General features: G+C 39.6%; 1 protein-coding gene across 2 annotated transcripts; it reads left to right on the top strand.

Annotated features, from left to right (window-relative positions):
• The first annotated feature begins 25 nt into the window (after nt 1-25).
• STARD6 (StAR related lipid transfer domain containing 6) lies at nt 26-18,531 on the top strand. 2 transcript variants are annotated; one of them, XM_043888793.1, is made up of 8 exons: nt 26-850; nt 1,482-1,565; nt 2,989-3,082; nt 3,244-3,329; nt 6,082-6,208; nt 9,554-9,671; nt 12,080-12,173; nt 18,304-18,531. In XM_043888793.1, the coding sequence occupies exons 3-8, from the start codon at nt 2,993-2,995 to the stop codon at nt 18,503-18,505; spliced, it is 717 nt and encodes a 238-aa protein (XP_043744728.1). In that variant the 5' UTR covers nt 26-850; nt 1,482-1,565; nt 2,989-2,992; the 3' UTR covers nt 18,506-18,531. The 2 variants fall into 2 exon arrangements, with proteins under 2 accessions (XP_043744728.1, XP_043744729.1); XM_043888794.1 differs by having other exon boundaries at nt 1,482-2,604; nt 3,280-3,329.
• The last annotated feature ends 6,462 nt before the right edge of the window (nt 18,532-24,993 follow it).

Genomic DNA, 24,993 nt, shown 5'->3' with positions numbered 1-24,993 from the left:
GTGCTCGGAAGAGGGCAGGGCGGAGAGAACGGGGCCAGGTCGCGGTCGCCTCTGGGAAATGTAGTTTTTCCTTCCGGGTCTTGCGGGGTGCGGAGATTGCTGGGCTACCTCAGCGTTGCTGACCCGCACGCGCTACGTCCTCCCGACCTTGGTTTCGGCTCCGCGCGGCGGGTCTCCACGGATGACAGGCTGAGCTCCCTTCGGCCAGTTTCCCGAGGCTTCAAGAGGGGACTGGGCAGAAAGGGGGGCCGGGAACCCTGGCGGCTTCCGTTTCAGTCTTTTGAGAGCTAGCCCCTCCATTCCAGTCCTCCCCACACGCTTGGCCTCCCTGCTTTCAGAAACCCGCTCCCAGGATAAAACAGCCACTCGGCCCGGGGGGCAGCTCCCCAGACCACATTCTTCCCTCCCTCCCTCTGCGCCTTCCCCTTCCCTTCCGTGAACCCGGCTCCCCTGGTCTCCCCACCAGCCCCCTCGCGTTCAAAGCAGACGCGGAATTGGAGGAGGGAGTTGGGCCCGCGATGCGACTTAACAAAGTCCTTGGGGACCTTGATTCCCAGCGAAGAATGGCAGTGACCCAGCACGGATTGGGGACCCACTCAGGCAGCCCAGAAAGAGGGAGATTATACAAACAGATGTAAAGAGCCACTTAACAACATATGGGAACCTGTCTACAAGGCTGGGACAGGATGTGAGGTGCGAAGAATCCAGTTTCAACCAAGTGGTGTTATCAGAAAAGATGCCATCTCAATATTGGTTTGTGTTTATTTTCCACCTGACCCTGTGGGTGAAGATATCCTTGATCATTATCCCATCTGAACATGTTCCTGCTCAACCAGTGTTACATCACCAGGTAATACTGTCCAACTGGAGCCTTGCCGTTGGCTCTTTTTATCTCGTCACTCTCTCTAGCCCACTAGGCTTAACCATCCCTTTTTTTTTTTCTTGGCAAAGGAAAAGGTCCAGAAGCTATAAAATTTAGTTGAGTGGTTCAGTTAAGCACATGTTTGTTGTGGCAGTAAGCAGTGCTAGTGATTTGAAAATGAATAAGATGAAGTCCTTGCAGAAAGTTTATATTCCAGTGATATGTTGCAAAAAATCTGCAATTTCATGATCCTTCAGTATCAAGTATGTTGTTGGCAGGAAATAAAGAACTGTGTTATATACACTGGGAGAAACCCAGGTCAGAGACCAACCAAGGATTGTTAGTGGCGTGAGCTTAAAAACTTAGACATTTTAATCCACATTTCACACTTAGTGTCGTTTAAACCTGTCCTTTTAAAAGATAATTTCTTAAAGATTCTTTTCATAAACATTATCTTTATGTTCTTACTACCTTTTTCTTACATTGAGGAAACATATGTTTCTGAATGAGTACATAAAGTACAAATCAAAGACGCTGAAAAAATATTAAGGAAATTATCAAATATATTTTCTAATTCATGGATCAAAATAATTCTGCTTCCACTTTTGTTCTTTCACAGGTTAAAAGATATGGAGATATCCATGAGGATTTGGAGAAGAGTCCCAGTAGTTATTAAAATTCTGGATTAGATCTACTAGGAAAGGTAAAGAAACCAAGAGTCTCCTAAGAAGAAGGAATTATAACAGTTTACCAATGTTTTTCAAATATAGATGTCAATTAGGTGCTGTGCCTTGCCAAAGAACTAAGACAAGAGAAAAGTAGATTTATGATCCAACCTAAAGGCCTTTAGGTGAGAGCTGGAAGACATGTGCTGAGAATTAAACTTTGAGAAGGTTTATTCAGGCAGCTCTTAGGAGAGTGTTTATTTGTTTTTAGCTAGATTTAAATATGTCCATTTAAAGAAAAAGACTAACCTTTGATCACCAAGAAGGGCCTGACACTGTTTCAATCACTTCTGCATATATTAAATCACTTAATCCTCATAATAACCCCATGAGACAGGTATTACTATCCTCCGTCTGTAGAAACGAAAATTGAAGTCCAAAGGCTAAGCAGTTTACCCTAAATTATAAAGCTGGTGGTAAATGGCAAAGCCAAGATTTGAATCCAGTTCTGTGTTGTCATTCTTTCCACCACACCAACCAGCTTCCCTTAACTGAAAACTGGGTGATGGGCCAAAGGACCAATGAGACACCACCTTCCTGAGCTCATTCAAAGCAAAAACAGGATCATACTCAACTGCTTTTGCCACAGATACCACAATATTTAACCCTTAGCAAGAGTTCAGTACATCTGTTTGATCTGAATTGATATGAACTTGATCCTCTCTGAAGAGAATATTTAAGCAAAGACACTGATGAGGAGGAGTCAGTTGTGAACACACTGAGGGAGAACATTACAAGCACAGGGAACAGCAAGTACAAAGACCCTGAGGTAGGAAGTTGCTTGGTTATATCTGAGGAACAACCAAGAAGCTCGATGTAATTGGCACTAAGAGGGAGAGAAGGAAACAGGAAGAAGTTGACTTTGGAGAGGAAGCCAGGGTCAGGCCCTTCAGTGCCGCTGCCACTCACTTTAAAAGAGATAAAGCCCCACTAACCCCTGATCAACAGATTATGTTGCTTCACAGGGGAAAGGAAGCAAGACTGAGCTGTTAGAAAGAATATGTGCCACGTAAAGGGGTAAGATGTTTAAGTGCATTGTTTCATTTAATCCTCACATCAGTTCTACTGAGTTAGGTATTATCCCAGTTTTACAGTTTGGTAAAATGGGGAAAGAGAAATATTAAAGAACATGGTTTCCAATTTGTCAGTGGCAGAGACAGGATTTGACTCCAGTCTCTGACTCCAAAGCTAAAGCCTACTCTTTGTAATATATCACATTTTCTTATTTGAAATACTGAATGAAAAAGAAGAGATGCGTGTATTCAAAACAGAATTATTGTTCATTGCTATGTGACAGATATTTAAAAATAGTGTTAAAGTGTAATACAGCATTTAAAAAAAAATCTTTGTATGATTGCATTCTCACCAGTCATTTGCTTTTAATACTTTGCATATTTGCAGGTAGATGGACTATAAGGCACTTGCCCAACAAACTGCTCAAGAAATTTTAGGTTACTATCAAGATACATCAGGCTGGAAAGTGGTTAAGAATTCAGTAAGAAAACAAGTTATATATATTTCAAGAGTTTGTTTTTTAATGGAGACAAATCATTGCAAAGACTTTTTTTTAATATTTTTTTTTACAAACTAAAAAACGTTTTTACTTTCATTTTTTTTGGTTTGTTTTTTAAATTTATTTCTTTCTGTATCTGACAGCTAATTTATTTGTGGATTTTTTTATTCCTCTTTGAGAAAAAAATAACTGTTTCCAGCAAGGCTTCTAAAAAATTCCATGGAAATCTGTGAGTACAATTTCCTATTTATAATCATGGTTTTGAATTCAATGACATTGACGTATCTAGAATTCAGTGCTACTTCATTAGCTATAAGACATTATTGGATAGCGAACAGGAAATAGCAATTACTTATAAAGTCACTTGATTGAAACATGGATGAATAAAAAGAATAATATGTACCATCTAATTTTCAAAACTGAAGACAGAAAAAAAAAATCACTTCTAGTGAATACTTCACAAAGCTAGGAAATTTCCACTTCAAGAACTAATTACTATAAAAATAGATTGGTATTTTCTTAGAGTATTTTGTGGTCTTTTCAACATTTTATCTTTCCATTAAGTGAACCACTTAAAGATAAAGTTTATTTCCCCAATATATTTCTCTTGCAAATGTATATAATTTTTTCTGTAAGTGCTTTTAAGGATATTGTGTGGTGTGTGTGTGTACACGTGCATGCACGTTTAGTTGCGCAGTTGTATCCGACTCTTTGCATCCCCATGAACTGTAACTCTCTAGGCTACTCTGTCCATGGAGTTTTCCTGGCAAGAATACTGAAGTGGGTTGCCATTTCCTCCTCCAGGGGATCTTCCCGACCCAGGGATTGAACTCATGTCTTCTGAGTCTCTTGCACTGGCAGGCAGATTCTTTTATAATTTTTTCTGTAAGCTGCCTTTAAGGATATTTTTTAGGAACCTGTTGTTTCAAATTCAAATACACTAAGAGAAATTGTGCAGATGTTTTTTAAACCATATTTTTAAGAGTTGTTCATTTATTGATCATGATATGTTATTTAGAAAACCAAGTTTGATTCAGTTTCTTTTCGGGGGGGTGGTTGTTCAGTGACTCAGTCATGTCCAAGTCTTTCCAGCCCTGTGGACTGCAGCATGCCAGGCTTCCCAGTCCTTCACATCTCCCAGAGCTTGCTCAAACTCATATCCATTGAGTCACTGAGGCCATTCGACTATCTTACCTTCTGTCATCCCCTTCTCCTCCTCCCTTCAATCTTTCCCAGCATCAGGGTTTTTCTAATGAGTCAGTTCTTCCCATCAGGTGGCCAAAGTATTGGAGCCTCAGCTTCAGCATCAATCCTTCCAATGAATATTCAGGGTTGACTTCCTCTAGAGTGGTATCATCTGCATATGGGAGGTTGTTGATATTTCTCCCAGCAATCTTAATTCGAGCTTGTGAGTCATCCAGCCCAGCATTTCATGTGATGTACTCTGCATAGAAGTTAAATAAGCAGGGTAACCATATACATACAGCCTCGCCTTATTCCTTTCCCAACTTTGAACCAATCCATCGTTCCATGTCCAGTTCTAACTGTTGCTTCCTGTCCTGCCTACAGATTTCTCAGGAGACAGGTAAGGGGATCTGGTAATCCCATCTCTTTAAGAATTTTCCACAGTTTGTTGTGATCCACACAGTCAAAGCCTTTAGCAGAAGTCAGTGAAGCAGAAATAGATGTTTTTCTGGAATTCCCTTGCTTTTTCTGTGTTTGCAACAGATGTTGGCAATTTGATATCTGGTTTTCCAAAACCCTGCATTTTCTAAATCCAGCTTGTAAATCTGAAGTTCTCAGTTCACGTACTGTTGAAGTCTAGTTTGAGGGATTTTGAGCATTACCTTGCTAGCGTGTGAAATGAGTGCAGTTGTATGGTAGTTTGAATGTTCTTTGGCATTGCCTTTCTTTGGTATTGGAGTGAAAACTGACAGTTTAATTATAATACAGACAGGCCCATTTATTATATATTGTCTATGGCTGTTTCACTGCTGCACTAATAAAGTTGAATAATTGCAACATAGAACATGAAGCCTGCAAAGCCAAATAAATTATTTACCATCTGGCTCTTTACTGAAAAGTTTTCTGACCTCTGCTTATATCATATTACATTCTTAAATTAAGAATTAAGGCCACAAGATGCTGCACAACTGCACAAGCGTCTCGTCAGTTACTAGAGACTTATGCTAAATACAGCATGTAAATGTTTATGAGAAAGAGTTTAGAAAAATTCTAAATGAACGTAGTCCCTTTGAAAAGGTAATGATAGGGACTTCCCTGATGGTCCAGTGGTTAAGCATCCACCATCCTATACCGGGGACGTGGTTCAATCCCTGCTTGGGGAACTAAGATGCCACAAGCCATAGGGCAACTACCCCCACTCGCCGCGACTACTGAGCGTGTGCAGCCTGGAGACCACAAGCCAGACCTGGAGAGAAGCCCACACACAGCAACACAGAGCCCACCTGGGTGCTGCGACTAAGATACAGTGCAGCCAAATAATTAAAAAAAAAAAAAAAGACAACCATAGAAACAGTACTAACAAAATTTGTTGAAAAATAAATTTTCAAATAATTTATATTATTGCAATGCATATTTAAATAAAACTGTTACTGGCTTCCCTGGTGGCTCAGTGGTAAAGAATCCCCTCCCAATGCAGGAGACACAAGCTTGATCCCTGGGTCAGGAAGATCCCCTGGAGAAGGGAATGGCAACCTGCTCCAGTATTCTTGCCTGGAGAATTCCATGGCAGAGGAGCCTGACTGGCTACAGTCCATGGGGTCACAAAAGAGTCAGACATGACTTAGCAACTAAGCAACAACTTACAATTGAATGTTAGTATTTTAAATTGCTAATATTACCTTCAAATTTTCTTTATATTACTTGTTAAATGAGTGTGCTTTATACTGGGATACCATATTTTCAACTTAGGCTAAATTCAATGAAATTTTGAATTTTCTTTATTTTGGTAACCATAGATATCGTGTTGAAGGAATGATTCCAGAATCAACATCTAAACTATCTGATTTCCTCTTCAAACCTGAAAACAGAGTCACATGGGACAAAGCATTGAAAATGTACAACATAGTACTAAAGATTGATTCGGTAATTTATTGTTTAATGTTGGACTTTTACTGTATTAATTCAGTTTTAGTTTTTATATCTTAGTATTTCAGTTTATTACATCTGTATTTTATATATTCAAATCAAGTTGAGATCTTTATAAAAAGCTTAAAACTTTTTTCTTTACCGAGAGTTCAATTCTACTTAGCTTTATTCTATTTTTAGTGCATACCACATTCTGAATCTGCAGATGTGTGCCTTTGGTTATTGAGAGGACTGAACTCATGGATTTGCCTCCTCCATCAAGGGGAAAAAAAGATTAAGCATGCCTTGTTGATGGAAGTCAGTAGATTTATCGTAGTGATAACACACTAGATAACATTGTAGACACTGTGAAGAGCAAATAGCATATAACTTTTTAAATGCATGTGTGAAATAACATTATAATGGTTGTGGTTTTAGAAACACTTTCAAATACAGTATCTCAGAGATGAACAGGAAGAATAAAAACAGAGAAAGGAAAACTACAGGTAACGGAATAGAAAGTTAAAGTCCTAGAGGTGAGAGAAGGGAAGACAGGATGCAAGAGGCGAATAGGGCTTAGAAGGGGAGAGGAGCAGGGTGAGGCGAGGGACGCCGAGAGCTTGGGAGGAGACAAAATGGATGAAATGAGAGAGACTGAGATGTGGAGGGAAGGGGGAGGAACGGAAGACGGGCCGGCCGAGGGACTCTGAACTCTGGGGCAGTACCGTGGCACTCCGTTACTTAGGGGGACTGCTAGACGGCAAGACAGTAAATTACACCTTAGTAGGCTGATTTTAAAAAGTGACTTCTATATTTTGGCTAATAATAATTTTATTAGAAGGAAATGGTGAAGAATGTTGGTGGAATGCAAACTTTTATGATTTTTACAAACAGTTGCATTTGTAAAATTACAGATGACTGAGTCCGGTTCTTCAAGTCTCCAAGCCCATTTCACACATCAAAACAAATGTCCCACATACCTGCCATCACTTTACCGTTTATTTAGAACTCTGTAGGTTAACTGTACCTCCTTCTATTAAACTGATTTTAAAATCTGGGATGAGGGTGAGGTTGTAGAAAAGCCTGGGAAGGTAAAGTAGTTTCATCTTGTAGAAAGGCTCTGGAGTTCTATCCACAGAGAACACATGTCTGTGACCCTCTTGGGATTTGAACTTGGTCTATCACAAATGAAAATGCAAACATTGGATTGTTTCATTCATAACTGTATAATACTTTCATTAGCATTTCAGATATTTCTGTTTTTGCTGCAAGTCAGCTATAGTAATGGAAAGTATAGTAGATTTGGCATCAAAAGATTTGAAAACATATTCAGAGAAATTTCAGTTTAGTTCAGTTCAGTCGCTCAGTCATGTCCGACTCTTTGCAAACCCACGGACTGCAGCACACCAGGCCTCCCTGCCCATCACCAACTCCCAGAGTTTACTCAAACTCATGTCCACTGAGTCGGTGATGCCATCCAACCATCTCATCCTCTGTCATCCCCTTCTCCTCCCGCCTTCAATCTTTCCCAGCATCAGGGTCTTTTCAAATGAGTCAGTTCTTCACATCAGGTGGCCAGAAAAATTTAGATTTGCCCAAGGTCAATACGGACAGTGTATGGTAGAAACAGGACTTATACTGATCTCCTGATTCAGATTTGATGTCTTTTTCAGTATACTATAATATCTCTGAATCACATTACACAACGAGAAGAATTTTTCTGCCTTCCTATGAATGTTTGTAGCATTCATTTGCAAGGGTGCATTTTAATTGGCTCACTCATCCTATTGGTGAGGAAGGGATTCCTGCTCTAGGGTTATGGCGGTGGTCAAACAAACGCTTGACACCAGCACTTAGACAAATAAGATCAACAGCAGTTTATTAATCCTAATCACAGCCCAGGAAAGGAAGACTGTTAAGATTTTGTTCAGTTAACATTTGTTGGTGGGGAACAGGGTGCCAGTGGTGAGCCAGGTTCAACAAATGACCACAAGAGAAATTGAAATCGAGAAGTTTATTACAGTCCTGGAGGAAGTGGACAGCACACGTCAAGGGCCCCGTGTGGGGAGGTCAAGGCAGGGTGCAGACAGAGGTGGACTCGCACCTTCATTAGGGCCTGTGGGTGGAGTGCTTTGGGGTTCCTAGGCTAAGGCCAGATTGATCATTTGGAACCAAACAGGACAGGATTTTGGGAAACCACACAGGGGGTCTGATCTAAGGGGCTCACACGGGGAAGGCCCTGGGAAGTGTGGGAGGCTGCTGATCAGAAGGGCTGTTGGGGAAGTCATATCAGGAGCTTGCATTTGCTTGTGACTCTGCGGGCTGTTATCTAAGCTGTGCTTACGTGAGAGAGCTGGTGTTAGTTTAAGGCCACGCAGGCTGCTTGGCCAAACAAAATGGATGCTGCGGCAGCAACACATGGAGTGGCCCCGCTGAGCTCTCTGGGACGCACCGCGCCCCGCAGGGTGACAGGGAGCTGCATCGGGAACAGAGTTAATAACCAGGGACTGTGCACGCAGGCTTTGTAGTATCAGGAAGCTGAGGTGACCCCTGATTCTTGCAGGAGGATCTGATTGGTTGTTGGACTAATTCTACAGGGTAGCAGGGAACTGAAACCCACTACTCAGGTATAAGTGGGAACTGTGTCTTATCCTGCTGATATGGAGGGCTGTGGGACCAAGGGCTCTTACTTATGGGAACAAAGTGGAGAGAGGATCTTGCAGTTTGGCCATTCAAGACCCTCCCAATTTTAACAGATGTCAAAGCAGCACATATACTGGTCTTTAATTTTAGGCTTTACACCACAGGCTGTTAAGTCAATATATTATTCCGAATATATTACCTAGTCAGTGTGGAGTAGCAGACACACTATTGACCTGGAAATCTGGAAACCCAGGTTCTAGTTCTGTACATCTCTCTAGTTCTACATGTAACTTAATGTTAGGCTTCAATTTCTTCATCTGAAAATTCGAAGATTAGATAATATCAAGATTCTTTTCTAAATTTATTGTATTTCTAATTTATATTAACCCCTTGTTAGAGGTAGGATTTGCAAATATTTTCTCCCACTCGGTGGGTTGCCCTTTCATTTTGTTAATGGTTTCCTTTGCTATGCAGAGGCATTTTAGGTTACTATAGTCCCACTCTTTTATTTTTGCTTTTGTTGCCTTGCACTTAAAATTACACATCTAATATTTCTTTAACACTGAAAATGCAAGCTGATTTGGTGATAAATTCTTAAAACCTTAAAGCCCTGCTTTTTCCAAAAAGAGGCCAAACTTAGGCAGTAAAATTCTTTGGGGAGCAGTACAAAGAACAGATATTAAATCATTGTTGCAATCTTTATGATGTGATTTGTTTCAGGATACATTCATATGTCATACCATTACACAAAGCTTTGCCATGGGCTCAATTTCCCCCCGAGACTTTATCGACTTAGTCTCTTTGAAGCACTATGAAGGGAATACGGATGTTATCAGTGGTAAGTTGAAACATTTTGCCCACACTTGGGAATTACTATGAGTCATTAATAAATTTTTTTTCTTTTAACTCACAGTTTGAAAGAATATTTTCAATTAATTATTCTTGTATTTACTTGGTGAGACCAATAAATACATGTGTAATGTAGGTAAGCCTGAAGTTTTTAACCTAATTCTGGAGGTGCCATTTACATCATAGTCAATCATTGTGGCGTCTCCTGGCCTTTTTGCAGCATGTACCTTGCAGCACTGAACATAGACAGATACTTTCAGGCTACATTACAAAACTACCAAGAAACAAAATGGATCTTTGGATATATACTTCTATATTTGAATATGTAGAATGGATATATCTAAAAACTGATAAAACTCTTGAAGAAAATTCTACTAGATAGCTCTTTTCATAAATGTGCTTACATTTCTTTTAAAAACTAAAAGTTTTAACACACTCTTATCCATTGCCTGTTGCTCAGTCACTAAGTTGTGTCCAACTCTTCGTGATCCCATGGACTGTAGCCCGCCAGGCTCCTCTGTCCATGGGATTTCCCAGGAAGAATACTGGAGTGGGTCACCATTTCCTTCTCCAGTCCTTATCCTACCCTCCACCCCTGGCCAAAAATGTATCACTCTATAAAATGCAAATGTGTAATGACTTCCTATTTGCATTATTCACTTAAAACACACCAGTTTACACCCCAGAGATCTTTGGACTCCTAGAACTCAAGATAATTTATGGTGAAGGGACTTTGGTAGGACAGTAGTAGCCTAGAGCCTTTTTTCTCCTCTGCAATTCAATTTAATCTCGCTATTCCTACCTGAATTCCCCTACTGTAACTACTTGGGGACAGGGACAGTTAACTGTTGTTAATTACTCTTTTCCGCTTGTAGGACCCTTTAAGTTTCAGAGTACAAGACGGAGTAACAGCTCTGCTAATAGCACTCAGGCAGACAGTTAGCTCTGTTGACCGTCTATACCACTGGGGACCGATGTTCATCACTTTCACATATTTGTCTCGTATATTTTCATACAGCTGTCGTTAGTCCTCTCATTTTCAAATGAGGGCACATAACAATTTATTCACTGCCTATAACACAAAATACTGTCCATTTGAATCAGAGATCTCTTATTGATCTCTTATTGTCTATCTTGAAACCATTCTATTTGTGTCTCATTTTTGCTGGTCAGAGGGAAGGTCAAAAAGAAGTATAGAAGATAAAATCCATGAATAGTTATAATCAGTCATTCAGTGATCACTACTGAATTTGCTTTAAAGTGATTTTCTCTGAATGAGTTTTTGATGAACACTGATAGTTTTCTTCTTAATGTTTCCACTGTTGTTTAGCTTACTGTGTAGTTTGCTTTTAGTTAAATGTTTTGCATGCATTTTTCTCACCAGTGAGGAAACTGAAATTCACAGAAATCAAGTTACGTAGCTCATCAACAGCTCAAGTCTTTCTGATTTTCCAGAATCTGTGCTAACTACCTCACTGTGTGCCTCACAAAAGACCCATACTTGTTTGTGGAATATAACAAAATTTTCAAAAATAAAGACAAATATAATCTCCATATTTTAAACAGAGAAGAAACATGTTAGTATCAGTTCTGGCAGTACCGTTTTGCCAGCATAACTGGCTCTGTTACGGTGACGGAGCGGACCGTGCACATGGGAAACGCGCACAGCCACCTTTGTCTCCTAACTAGAGCTGAACGTTGCATTTCCACCAAAAGGGTTATGTGCACTAGAACCACACAGGGAAATCCTCTGATGAGCAGGATTCAGTTGCACAGACTGACGAAATACATGTTTTACAATGTTTTTAGGAAGAGTCACATAATTATCATAAATGTGACGGTAATCAGATCCCCTCCCTTCTACCTTCACATGCAGTATTGAAGTTACACTGCATAATTCCTAAAACAAAATCTACTGATTTTTAACCATACATTGAAGTTAGCTACAGGGAATTGGCAGAAAAGAGCATTTAAACTACCTCTATTGACAGGCTAAATAACACATCAAATATTTTACTTAAAAAATGATAAACCAAAAAAATCTATCCTAGTAGATTAGTCTTTTTATTTGTAATTTCTGCTTCTGATCTCAGAAAGTAAATAAATTATACTTTGAACAGTTCTTCTTGTATGTAAGAGGAGGCAGGATCTATAGAAGAACTAGCATGAAAAAGTTTGAGAGGACAGTAGTGATACTTTTTCATGCTAGTACTTGTAGCATGATACTTTTTCATTTTTGGCCTGTGTACACACTCAAGTGTGCAAACATACATAGCTATATTAAAATTAATGTCTGTTAAATGCTATGTCATGTATTTTTGAAAATATGCTATTGGAAACTGAATTTTTCATCTTTGTGGCATAGGTTTCATTTTAATTTTTCTTTTGATCACTTAGTTACTAGTGTGGATTTTCCAGCATATCCTTCATCCTCAAGTTACATCCGAGGTTATAACCATGCTTGTGGCTATATATGTTTACCTGTGCAAGAGTAAGTGTTATTTCCATATATTTATTGTTTAACCATTTTTTAGTTCAGTTTGTAACTTGCTAACGAACTCACCAGAAATATTTTCTGGTATATCCTATTGGGGGGAAAAAATGCCCCTAAAAACAATTTTTAAAATAACTTTTCAAGTATTTTTCGTCTTAAGTATAATAAGAATAGACAATTCCCTATGAAGTATAATCTGTGGTTTCTGGCACCAGTCACATGTTCACAGACATCATCATGCCCTCCAATTAACCTTAACCTGATGTTTTATGTTTCTCCATTAGTCACTTCTGTGAATTATTAAAGGATTTTTGCAAATGAAAAATAAATTTCTCTAGAATTATAATAGTTAGCATTTATCAGCAATGAATCATGCTTTACTTTGAAATATTCTTTCCAGTGGACTACTTACTGTGAACAGTTACCTGTAGAACAAGCCACCCAGTAGGTAAATTCTGAGAGGGAAGAGCTGGAGAAATTAGAGATGACTCTTTGCCCAAAGGTGGCCAGCCACTGGATAAGATGGTGACATCCAATACACATATTCTGTAAATGCATATATATATATTTATTCAATATATATCATTCTACAACTTCCTTACATATTTGCTAAATGATTTTATATTAAATAAAAGACACTGGCACACAAAATGACATGTAAACCACTCAGTAGGAGAAAAATATGTATGTGAAGGAAGTCAAAATAAAATGACATTTAGACCCATATTCCTTAATATTTTCTACTGAATAAGAGAACTAAAAGAAATCCAAAAATATTTACATTGATGGACAGGATAATTGGTTCAGATGATGATGACAATGTAGTCTTTCTCCCCATCGGTCAATTTTCAATATATAGCCAAAACTGTATTCTCCACAGCAGGAAAGGATAAAACAAGGGAAAAATTATTACTCCGTATCAGGTAGGTGAATCAGCTGCTAGGGGGACTCTGGTTGGGAAGTTATACAACCTCAAGTGTGCTTCACAGGCAAAGTCCCCTTCTTGCATCTTGTCACCATTCCCTTTCCACTGCAGAAAAAAAAAAAAGAGAAAAACTCTAATTTAGATATTCTACCCAGAGTGGGAACTCTGCCCAGCAACCTGCTGGAGAAGGGTACTGACAAAAAAGTGATTCTTCTGTACCTTTTCCTTCTGTGCAGCTCAAGTCCTGTAGTAAATTTATAAAACATATTATCTACAGTAAATGTACTCTCCAGGAAATCTTGGAAAAGTGTTGTTAAGTGTGTAAAGCCCTAGTAAATTCACATAGAGATTTAAGGCCATACAAATTGCTAGTGAGTCCAGCCATTTGAGACAATGTAAAAATAGTCTAAACTCAGAATGGAAAAGGGTTTAAGAAAATAGATGCTCATATGGTTGGTTGGAGCAGTGGTCTTCAAACCCCTCTAAGAGAATTTTGTAAAACCGTATATTGCCTTGCACATTTTTAAGTTGATATTAAAATTTTGTATAGCATTATATCGAGGGTGAAATTTCCAGCATACTATAAATCTTGACACTTTAAAAAAATGTTTTTATCACCCTTCTAAGTGCATTCATCAGAACCTAAATACTGTAACAACTTGAAACCTACCACTACATTTTCAGTTTCAAAATACATATAACCTTTAACAGTCAGAAATATTATATCATTTTTTTTATCCTTGATCTGATATTTTTACTCTTTTTCCCTTGCATAATTTTATCCAAATAAAATATATTTTATGCTTTGGGTTCTTTTATAAATCGGTGTTTATGCTTTAGGTTCTTTTATCAATCACTTTATTTTTCTATCATACCTCTATAGGAATAAGTACCTAATTTTTAAAATTTGTTTTAATTTCTGTGACCCTAAGTATCTAACCCTGAAGAAGCTGAACAGTCCTATGAAGACCTACAAGACCTTTTAGAACTAACACCCAAAAAAGATGTCCTTTTCATTCTAGGGAACTGGAATGCAAAAGTAGGAAGTCAAGAAAGATCTGGAGTAACAGGCAAATTTGGCCTTGGAGTACAGAATGAAGCAGGGCAAAGGCTAATAGAGTTTTGCCAAGAGAATGCACTGATCATAGCAAACACCATCTTCCAACAACTCAAGACTCTACACATGGACATCACCAGATGGTCAACACCAAAATCAGATTGATTATATTCTTTGCAGCCAAAGATGGAGAAGCTTTATACAGGCAGCAAAAACAAGACTGGGAACTGACTGTGGCTCAGATCATGAACTGCTTATTGCCAAATTCAGACTTAAATTGAAGAAAGTGGGGAAAACCACTAGACCAGGCAGGTATGACCTAAATCACATCCCTTATGATTATATAGTGGAAGTGAGAAATAGATTTAAGGGACTAGATCTGATAGAGTGCCTGATGAACTATGGACAGAGGTTTGTGACATTGTACAGGAGACAGGGATCAAGACCATCCCCAAGAAAAAGAAATGCAAAAAAGCAAAATGGCTGTCTGAGGAGGCCTTACAAATAGCTGTGAGAAGAGAAGTGAAAAGCAAAGGAGAAAAGGAAAGATATACCCATTTGAATGCAGAGTTCCAAAGAATAGCCAGGAGAGATAAGATAGCCTTCCTCAGCGATCAATGCAAAGAAATAGAGGAAAACAATAGAATGGGAAAGACTAGAGATCTCTTCAAGAAAATTAAAGATACCAAGGGAACATTTCATGCCAAGATCGGCTCAATAAAGGACAGAAATGGTAGGGACCTAACAGAAGCAGAAGATATTAAGAAGAGGTGGCAAGAATACACAGAAGAACTGTACAAAAAAGATCTTCATGACCCAGATAATCATGATGGTGTGATCACTCACCTAGAGCCAGACATCCTGGCATGTGAAGTCAAGTGGGCCTTAGGAAGCATCACTATGAACAAAGCGAGGGGAGGTGATGGAATTCCAGTTGAGCTATTTCAAATCCTAAAAGATGATGCTGTGAAAATGCTGCACTCAATATGCCAGCAAATTTGGAAAACTCAGCAGTGGCCACAGGACTGGAAAAGGTCAGTTTTCATTCCAACCCCAAAGAAAGGCAATGCCAAAGAATGCTCAAACTACCACACAATTGCACTCACCTCACACGCTAGTAAAGTAATCCTCGAAATTCTCCAAGCCAGGCTTCAGCAATACGTGAACCATGAACTTTCAGATGTTCAAGCTGGTTTTAGAAGAGGCAGACAAACCAGAGATCAAATTGCCAACATCAACTGGATGATTGAAAAAGCAAGAGAGTTCCAGAAAAACATCTGTTTCTGCTTTATTGACTATGCCAAAGCCTTTGACTGTGTGGATCACAACAAACTGTGGAAAATTCTGAAAGAGATGGGAATACCAGACCACCTGACCTGCCTCTTTAGAAACCTGTATGTGGGTCAGGAAGCAACAGTTAGAACTGGACATGGACCAACAGAGTGGTTCCAAATAGGAAAAGGAGTACGTCAAGGCTGTATATTGTCACCCAGCTTATTTAACTTATATGCAGAGTACATGATGAGAAACGCTGGGCTGGAAGAAGCACAAGCTGGAATCAAGATTGCCAGAAGAAATATCAATAACCTCAGATATGCAGATGACACCACCCTTATGGCAGAAAGTGAAGAAGCACTAAAGAACCTCTTGGTGAAAGTGAAAGAGGATAGTGAAAAAATTGGCTTAAAGCTCAACATTAGGAAAACTAAGATCATGGCATCCGGCCCCATCACTTTATGGCAAATAGATGGGGAAACAGTGGCTGACTTTATTTTTTGGGGCTCCCAAATCACTGCAGATGGTGATTGCAGCCATGAAATTAAAAGACGCTTATTCCTTGGAAGGAAAGTTATGACCAACCTAGACAGCATATTAAAAAGCAGAGACATTACTTTGTCAACAAAGGTCCTGTCTAGTCAAGGCTATGGTTTTTCCAGGGTCATGTATGGACGTGAGAGTTGGACTATAAAGAAAGCTGAGCGCCAAAGAATTGATGCTTTTGAACTGTGGTGTTGGAGAAGACTCTTGAGAGTCCCTTGGACAACAAGGAGGTCCAACCAGTCCATCCTAAAGGAGATCAGTCCTGGGTGTTCATTGGAAGGACTGATGTTGAAGCTGAAACCCCCAATACTTTGGCCACCTGATGCGAAGAACTGACTCATTGGAAAAGACCCTGATTCTGGGAAAGATTGAGGGCGGGAGGAGAAGGGGACGACAGAGGATGAGATGGTTGGATGGCATCACCGACTCGATGGACATGAATTTGGGTAAACTCTGGGAGTTGGTGATGGACAGGGAGGCCTGGCGTGCTACAGTTCATGGGGTCACAAAGACTCGGACACTGGGTGACTCAACTGAAGTATCTAAATGTTAAAATAAGTTTATTTGTACTGGTTTAAATTGTTATTATTACCCATTGATCAAAATAAAAATGTATTACATAATTGTTAAATGTAAAAGCAAATTGTTAGTCAGACACTGTTACAATTTACAGATACCAAATGTCAACTATTTGATCCTCACAAGAACCCCATAAAGTAGTCGTCTTACTACCCCCATTTTGCAGAAAAGAAAATGGAAACCCAGAGAAATTAAGTAACTTTCTCAAGGTCTCACATAGGTAACAGCAAAGCTCAGCTTCAAACTATGCATTCTGGTTCGAGAGTCATCATGCTTCTGTCAGTTACACTCACTTACTGTAAAAAACGTGGGACAAAAGGCCCATTGTAGATATCCCATCAGATAGAATGACCTCAAGTCTACTTATGCTGTGCATTTTTATGAACATAAGTGTAAGAAACTTTGTTCACATGAACAGGTGGGTTGAAATGGAGAGTAGAACTCTAGTACCATCACACAATCCCTTGACATTCTTCTGAGTTATATTCCATGTTACGTAGTGACCTATAATCAAAAATTGTTTTTAATGACTTATCAGCTGACAACTCAATTAGATCCTTAAGTTTTACTGAAAGCAAAGAATTGACTCAGTAAGGTTTTATTACCATCATCCGTCATTCACTGTCTTAACTCACTTCCAATTGATTGAATTTTTCCTTTAGTAACTCACGTTTATATGCCAGGGTAAAGCACCTTAGTACCATTCAGTCTTAGGTGGGGGAGATGACAGACATCCCTTGATTCTATAAAGCAGAAGGTTCTATTAAGAAGGCTGGTGTGATCAGGCTGGTAGGACAAAAGCTGGCATGTCCATCAGAGATATATTCTCAGATCAGTTTTAAGGAGAAGGTACATGGAAGTCAGAGATTTGAAATTGTATTCCCTTATATGTTATTCAGCCTCTCATACCCCTTGGCAAGTCTTCATATCCTCTAATTTGAAATTCACTGGGTTTGAACATAAAATACGAAGGTAGTTTGGAGATAACATTTCAAAATGTTAAATACACAAAAACATTGACCTGGAAACTCAATATAAATATTTCTCGAGGTGCAAATGAATATATTACAATGTGTTTTATTGCAGCTTGATTTATCGTGGCAACAAGTAAGAAATAATTCCATGATAGTCAATAGAGGACTGGTTAATCTAATATGAAATACCATATGCAGTCATTAAAAACAATAAGCTGATCTGTATAGACACAGAGGTGCATGGTATCATACTAAGAGGAGAATGAAATTAGTTCCAGAAAAATAAATATGTCTCATTTTTGCAAAAGTAAGAATGTACATGTGCATATATATAGGGTACATAAACATATATGTACACACATGTTATCTTTGTATATCCGTAGATGATCATCTGAAAAGATACAGTCAACGCTATAAATAGTGACTGTCTCTGGGGAGCAGAATGAAGGGGAATTATGAAAATGCTCTACTGTTTAAATTTTCATAAGCATACCTTACTTTTATAATTTTAAGAAGTCGATAAAATGACAAGAAAAATGATAACTAAAACTGAAGACTTTAAGATATAGTCTGACTACTTAATATTTTTATGTAAAATAATTTTGAGTGTGCAAATCATTCCACATGTTTTTTCCTTCCTTCAGTCACTATTTCCCCTGTCATAAGCACTGTGTTGGCAATCAATGGTGAATAAGAATCCTGCTCCTTATAAACTTGTAAATTCAATAGATAAAAATTCTTTATATTTTTTAACTCTTCCTTTGTTTACAGGAATCCAGCATATTCCAAACTAGTGATGTTTGTTCAGACAGAAATGAGAGGAAAATTGGCCCCATCAATAATTGAAGCAACCATGCCTTCCAATTTAGTAAGCTTCATGCTCAATGTAAAAGATGGAATAAAGACACAAAAAATTCCATCAAGACATGGATATCATCATAATGGGCATTCATCATTCCTAAAGAAGAAATGAGGCCATTTAAAAATCATGTGTGGCAATTACAGCCTTTTGCTTCTAAGTCAGTATGCATAAATACTGTGACACTCTTCTAAACAGTATTCTTGAACAAATTACTGAAGGTACTTCATGAAAATAAGACCACACAGTTGTACAAGAGAACAGCATTAAATATAGTTTTTAATCTCATATGAGAATAATGTTAAATAACAAGGGTTCTTAATGTACTTTTAACTTTTGCTTTTTCCCCTGTAAAATTCTCTGCAAAAAAGCATCAATAAGAAAGCATATACAGTCAGAAGTCAGCATTAATTAAAGATTAAAATATATTTTAAATTGTTTTTCTTTTACTTCTTAAATCGATAACTGTAGGAAACATGAACCTAAAAACCAAAAAGAAGTCCGCTAGAATGTTTGACAGTTGATGTCTGGAATCTGCAGGCTTCCCTGATGAATCAGTGGTAAAGAATCTGCCTACCAATACAGGAGAGGTGGGTTTGATCCCTGGGTCAGGTAGATCCCCTGGCGGATTGCATGGCAACCCACTCCAGTTTTCTTGCCTGGGAAATCTATGGACAGAAGAGCCTGGCGGGCTGCTGTCCACGGGGTCACAAAAATCTCGTACACGTCTTAGTGACCAAACAACAACAATCTGGCATCAGGAGCTGAATCATGAATCAATTTCTGGTCTGGCCAGAATGTAGTAGCCCGTTCCTCCGAAGTCTTTCCTCTAGAAGACCCTGCACTCACCAGGCAAGCATAGGAAGACTCCAGCTTAGACGGAACGAAGGCAGCAAACTAGTCAAGGACCTGGGCACCTGAGGGGTGTCCTAGCAGAGAGTTCTCTGGGTTCCCTTATTACCATATGTATATTTGAGATGGGGCGCTGCAGAAGCTGCAACCTGGCATTGCTGAACCGCAGGTAAAAATCAGAAGAGGTGGGGGAGGCTTTAGGAAAGAGCCTGCTCCCCTGCTCCATTAGGAGTGTCCACACACAGAAGGCTGACCCACAGAACTGAAGCCAAACACCAACCTAAAAACCGCAGCCGCCCCTCCTCCTGGCATCTGCAAGGCTGGGCAGGAGCTCCCCGTCCACCTTCACCGGCAGAGGCAGCTACGGAGCCTGGTATCCCGGCCGGGGTGGTGGCCGTGGGAGCCAGTGGCAAAAGGAGCTTCCAGCCCCTCCTGGCAGCACCATGAATTAACCAGCTAGTTCAAAGAAGCGCTGCTCACCAGTCAGGCTCCGCGTCACCGCAGCCCAGAAAATGCCGAGCCGCCCGCCCCACCCAGCTGTGATGGCCTCCCCTCTGTGGTGAGTTGAGTGGTGACCCCAAAAGGTATGTCCTTGTCAAATCCCTGGGGCCCTGTGACCTTTTTTGGAAAAAGGATCTCGGCAGATGTAATTAAGAACCTCAGAATGAGGTCACCCTGGATCATCTGGGTGGGCTCTCCATCCAACCCCAAGGAAATGCACATGGGAGAGCCGTGTGGCGAAGAGGCGGCCGTGTGAAGACGGCGGCAGGGATGATGTGCTGCGACCTCAAGCCGAGGGGCCCCGGGAGCTGCCAGAGGCTGAGAGGGAAACAAGGACTCTCCCCTAGAGCCTTCAGCCTGAGCGTGACCCTGCGGATGCCTGGATTTCAGACTTCCGGCCTCCAGAATGGAGAATAAATTTCTGTTCCTCCAAGCCACCAAATTTGTGGTCATCTGCATCACTTAAGGAAACCGGTGCACCCAGGCTGCAGTCAGCAGGGCTCAGCGGGAATCTGGGCCTCCGCTCCTAGATGGCATCGGGGAGGGGAAACCAGATGTGGGACATGAGGACGGTCAGCACTGCACGTCCCCTTCCTGCCCTGGTGTCCTCGGGACCAAGTGCAGAGCTGAGCTTGTATTTTTGATTGGAGGCAACAATTAATGCAAATCAGGGCCCATTCCTGCCCCCTCACAGCTCGGTCAGTGTCTCCGTTCAGCAGGGTGGTGAGAGCTGGGCCGGGTGGGAAGCTGAGTGCACGCTCCCACCAGCCCTCCGTGACACGGCAACTAGGAGACTGCCTGCTGAGACAGAAGCTTCAATCGGGTCCACAGTCCTTCGGAAAGCAAGACCAGAGTGGGTAAAAAGAGGTGAAAATGTCAAATGTCATTAGTGTATCCTCGGGAGTACATTAAAGCACATTCGATGGTTGTGCGTGCATACTCAGTCGTGTCCAACTCTTTGTGACCCCAGGGACTGAAGCCCGCCAGTTTCCTCTGTCCTTGAGATTTTTCAGGCAAAAATACCATAGCGGGTTGTCATTTCCTTCTCCGAGGGATCCAACCTGTGTCTCCTGCGTCTCCTGCATTGGCAGGCGGATTCTTGACCACTGCGCCACCTGGGAGGCCACCATCTGATAGTCAGCAAAGGTGGGAAAGCGACTCAGGGCAGGAAGAACCACCTTTCAGCAAATGGTGTTGGAGTAACTGACATCCAAAGACCTAACCTTGCACTTTATACAAAAATTAACATGGAACAGGGGCTTAAATGTACAACATTAAATTATAAAACTTGGGAGAAAAATCTTCACAACCTACAGCTAGGCAGAGTTCTTACACTGGATACCACAAGTATGATTCATGTACGGAAAAGTAATAAATTAATCATCAAAAGTTTTGCTCTAAGAAAGGCCTTATGAAGTATTATGAAAGCTGTCATCTGTAGTAACAAAAATCCCATATAACACAAGTTTGAAGGTAATACTGTCATCCAAATAATATGAAAAATAAAAATCTAACAATTCTAAACTGATTTTTAAATCTTTTAAATAATCTAATCATGCAACTCTAATAATCTCAGATACTCAGACATTACTGGAATTACCAAAATAAAATGTTTATATTGAATCAAAGAAATGCTTATTCCCTATGCACCTTCATAGCTTGGACCTTATCTAACCATGATGCTGGACATGTAATGTTAATGAACCAGACAGTGCAACATGATTATATCAGTTAAGAAAATATTTGGCTGGAAAAAGAAATAAAGGACCTTCAGAGAACACACTGCTGAGAAGCTTACTGCTCTCATACAGAAGTCTATGATAACTGAGACAGGGGAGGCTCTTTACACCAATTCTGCTTTGCTGACAGCTCCTTTCTGTCCCAGTGTTCCGAGCAGGACAAAGAGGGGTAAAAGCAAAAAGACATTTTATTTGATTTCACCCTGTTACACGTAGCTTTTTTGGAAACCCCCTCATTCAGTCAAAGATGCTCACATCTCATTAGCCAAGGGTGGAACACATGGCCATGCTTGGTATTTAAAGGTATTCCAGCACCTGTGGTAGAAAAATACCTGTGGTATTCCCCACCTGTGGGGTGGGGGTGGGGGTTCCACTGGAGTGCAGAAATAAAATAGTACAACTTATATTTATATTTAAAAAAAAAAAAATAAACCGCTAATTACTAACACACTGTGTACATTGACTCCAGCATCACACCTCGCCATTTATGAAGGAGTCCTGAGACACACACATCATACACGACACTCTGAGCAGTAAGTTCCACAATATGGAAGTTCTGAAAGTGACCGCTGGCTTTCAGTATATTTTGAAAAACTGGGTTTTCTATGGGTACGTTTAAACGGATAGTTTTAATGAAAATAAAATCCTGGGAAAATGGAGAAATGACTTTAAAAGATTTCTATAAAGAAACTAGGGACTGAAAATGCAAATACTGAAAACAAAAACAATACAGCAGAGCTGACATTTCACTATCGTGAGATCTCTGCAACACTAGAAAGTAAATAATAACAATATATATGTTAATCTCACAAGCTAGAAAAATTACCAAGATTCTTTGAAATATAAAATTACACCCACTATCAACGAAAATGAGTTTCATCCTAGCTGTCTTGCATGTCTTGAGATACTTAACAAAATAAATTTATAATTTTAAATTCTATAAAAATATAAGTACATTGAATTAAATATACATTTTGATCAAATAGATAGTATTAAAATCAGTATCTGTCCAAATCAAGGTCCTTCCTATTATCACCACCATACGATGAACTGGGATAGAGAGATAAATCTGAAGTTTTATCAAAAGATATTTATTATAATTTTGCTTAAATTTTTCAGAAATCTACATTTTAAAGTTTGACAGGGTACAGGAAAAAATGATTTGTTTTGTCAGCTTCTGGACGATACCTGCAGACACTATATTATACACCTTCTCTACACAGGTTCAAGTGGCACATATAATGATATTACTAACTTCTTTGGACATAAAATCTGGGAGTTTCTTAGGGTTTATAGCTTTGACAAATATCAAAAATCCGTTTTAAAAAATGGCAGTCTATAATAATCATTTTAATAAGTTGCTTTCAACTTTATCCTTCACTTGAAGGTTGTTTTGGGATTTAATTGAATAAGTTGTTTTCCAATGCCACTTTTTTTCACTAATGCTTTCTTCACATACTTATCTTTTTCATAAATTAAGGTGACTTCTGTACACTACTGTAGATTATCATGTATCAAGTGCAACAATAATGATGTATAACAGACAATCACAACGCCTCAGAGGCATACAATTAACATTATTTATCCCATGTCTCGCACTGGCTGTGGGTCATCCGAGAAAGGATGGTCTGGGCGGGAACAACTGGAGTGAGGTCACTCTGCTTCCTGAGTCTCCACCCTCCAGTGGGGATGGAGCTGTTCTCACAACGAAGGCAAAGGAGCAAGGAAGGAAGTGGAAAAAACCTCAAGTGCCTAACATCCCATTGGCAAAGCATGTCACTTGGCTAAACTCATAATCCGTAAGCAAGGAAATAAAACCTGCCTTTGAGTGAAACTGTCAAGTCACACAGTAACGGGGCATGAATACCAGAGGTGTGGGAGTGAGACGCGAATCCTGATGTCTGACCCATGCTCACATCTCACTTTGCCGCCTTGCTAACCGGGGTGGCTGGAGAGTAAGACGGCAAGTTTTCCACTTCAGAGTTTTGGCTCTCTGTATTTCTGCTTGCAACCTAACCATCTCTCCTCTCTCTAAAGCTCAACTCTTTCTTGCATGTAGTACTTTAACCCATATAACTGAAAGCCACCAGGTGGTGGCTTTAGACATTTTGCCTGGAGATAACCTTTCATTAGGTAACCTTTCATTAGCTAGGTTTTCCAAGATACCATACACAGCTGTTTTATCAAATGTTTCGTAAAAGCTTTTTAATAAAGAAACTTCCGCATCATTCTTCCAGCCTCAGCTAACAGTTTTCTCAACTCCCTACCGAAGCCAAAAGCACATTTTCAGGGCTTTGTTGGTTGGTGACAGCTCCCCATTTCTTGAATTTTGTAGTAGTTGCCTATTAACAAAATAATGCCACAAAACAAATAACCACACATTTTTTGTTGACTCAGAAAGAATGTTTACCATAAAGTTATCAAGTATTTGCACTACCTCAACATTCATATTAACTGTCAATATCTTTCCCTACTCAATAACTGAAAATTGTTGTCACCAATATATAGCTTTCATAACTATTGATTAGTGCAACATTTACTTTGCAATAATTACAAATGCATACTTTGACTAATGGAACTTGGTGACATCTAGAATGCTTACCTATATGTGAAAGTGAATAATACTGAATGCTTAAAATAAATCTAAATGTGATAATAAATGCTTACAATAAATCTCAATCAGCGGATTAACACTGATATGATGTTAACCTACATAATCACAGAACTGCTCCAAACCAGTGCTGAGCCATACTTTGGAGTCTTCTAGAAACATCCTCTATGCCTTGCAAATTACGTCCACAATCTTATATCCGATTTTTAATCTAGAAGGCAAAAAGGGACAACAATGGGGAACAGCGGATACCATCAGTGTAGTCACTCCGTGTATCTGCTGGGGTGTGACAGCCTTAATCTCATCTCTAAATCTCCATCTACAAAATCGTAGAGAAGATTCAAACACATCCAATACCTTGCTTTTTTTAAACCTTACAGACGGGCCAGAGGAAGTGGACTTCTATTATCTGACAGTCCTAAAGACAGATCACTTTGAATTTCTGGTGTCATCCTTCCCTTAATCAGCTTGTATGGAGAGTTCCTTCCAGTTCTTTACAACATGTATATTCCACCACCCAACTCCTCATGGGGCCTGTGCCATACAATTCATCCATTCAGTGTTTACTGAGCACCCTCTGGGTGCCAGGCATTGTGGTAGGTTCTAGGTATACTAAGGAGCATTAATTGAATATGCACTGCTTTGGCATTTTTTAAAAAATCAACTTAGCAAATGGTACATATTACCAAGACCTATACATTTTTAGCAGCTTAGCTGGCAACAGAATTTCTTTATGGCTATTTCCTAAAAGAGGTGAATTTCTTGAGCAACTCTGTACTTCATAGGAAAAAGCCCTGTTCTTTGCTCTAGCATAGCAATGATTTGGCTACTCTATTTTTTATACACAATCATATATATCTTCCTCCCAATGTTTCCATGATGTATGGAAAATACACTAA

This window comes from Cervus elaphus, chromosome 27 (genome assembly GCF_910594005.1).
Source record: "Cervus elaphus chromosome 27, mCerEla1.1, whole genome shotgun sequence".
Classification (NCBI taxonomy): domain Eukaryota; kingdom Metazoa; phylum Chordata; class Mammalia; order Artiodactyla; family Cervidae; genus Cervus; species Cervus elaphus.
This window is presented reverse-complemented; position numbering and strand designations above follow the sequence as displayed.

Coding starts and splice junctions, on each gene's coding strand:
- STARD6 (XM_043888793.1), top strand. CDS start 2,993: ATGGACTATAAGGCACTTGCCCAACAAACTGCTCAAGAAATTTTAGGT. Junction 9,672..12,079: donor GAATACGGATGTTATCAGTG/GTAAGTTGAAAC, acceptor TTGATCACTTAG/TTACTAGTGTGGATTTTCCA. Junction 12,174..18,303: donor ATATGTTTACCTGTGCAAGA/GTAAGTGTTATT, acceptor CTTTGTTTACAG/GAATCCAGCATATTCCAAAC.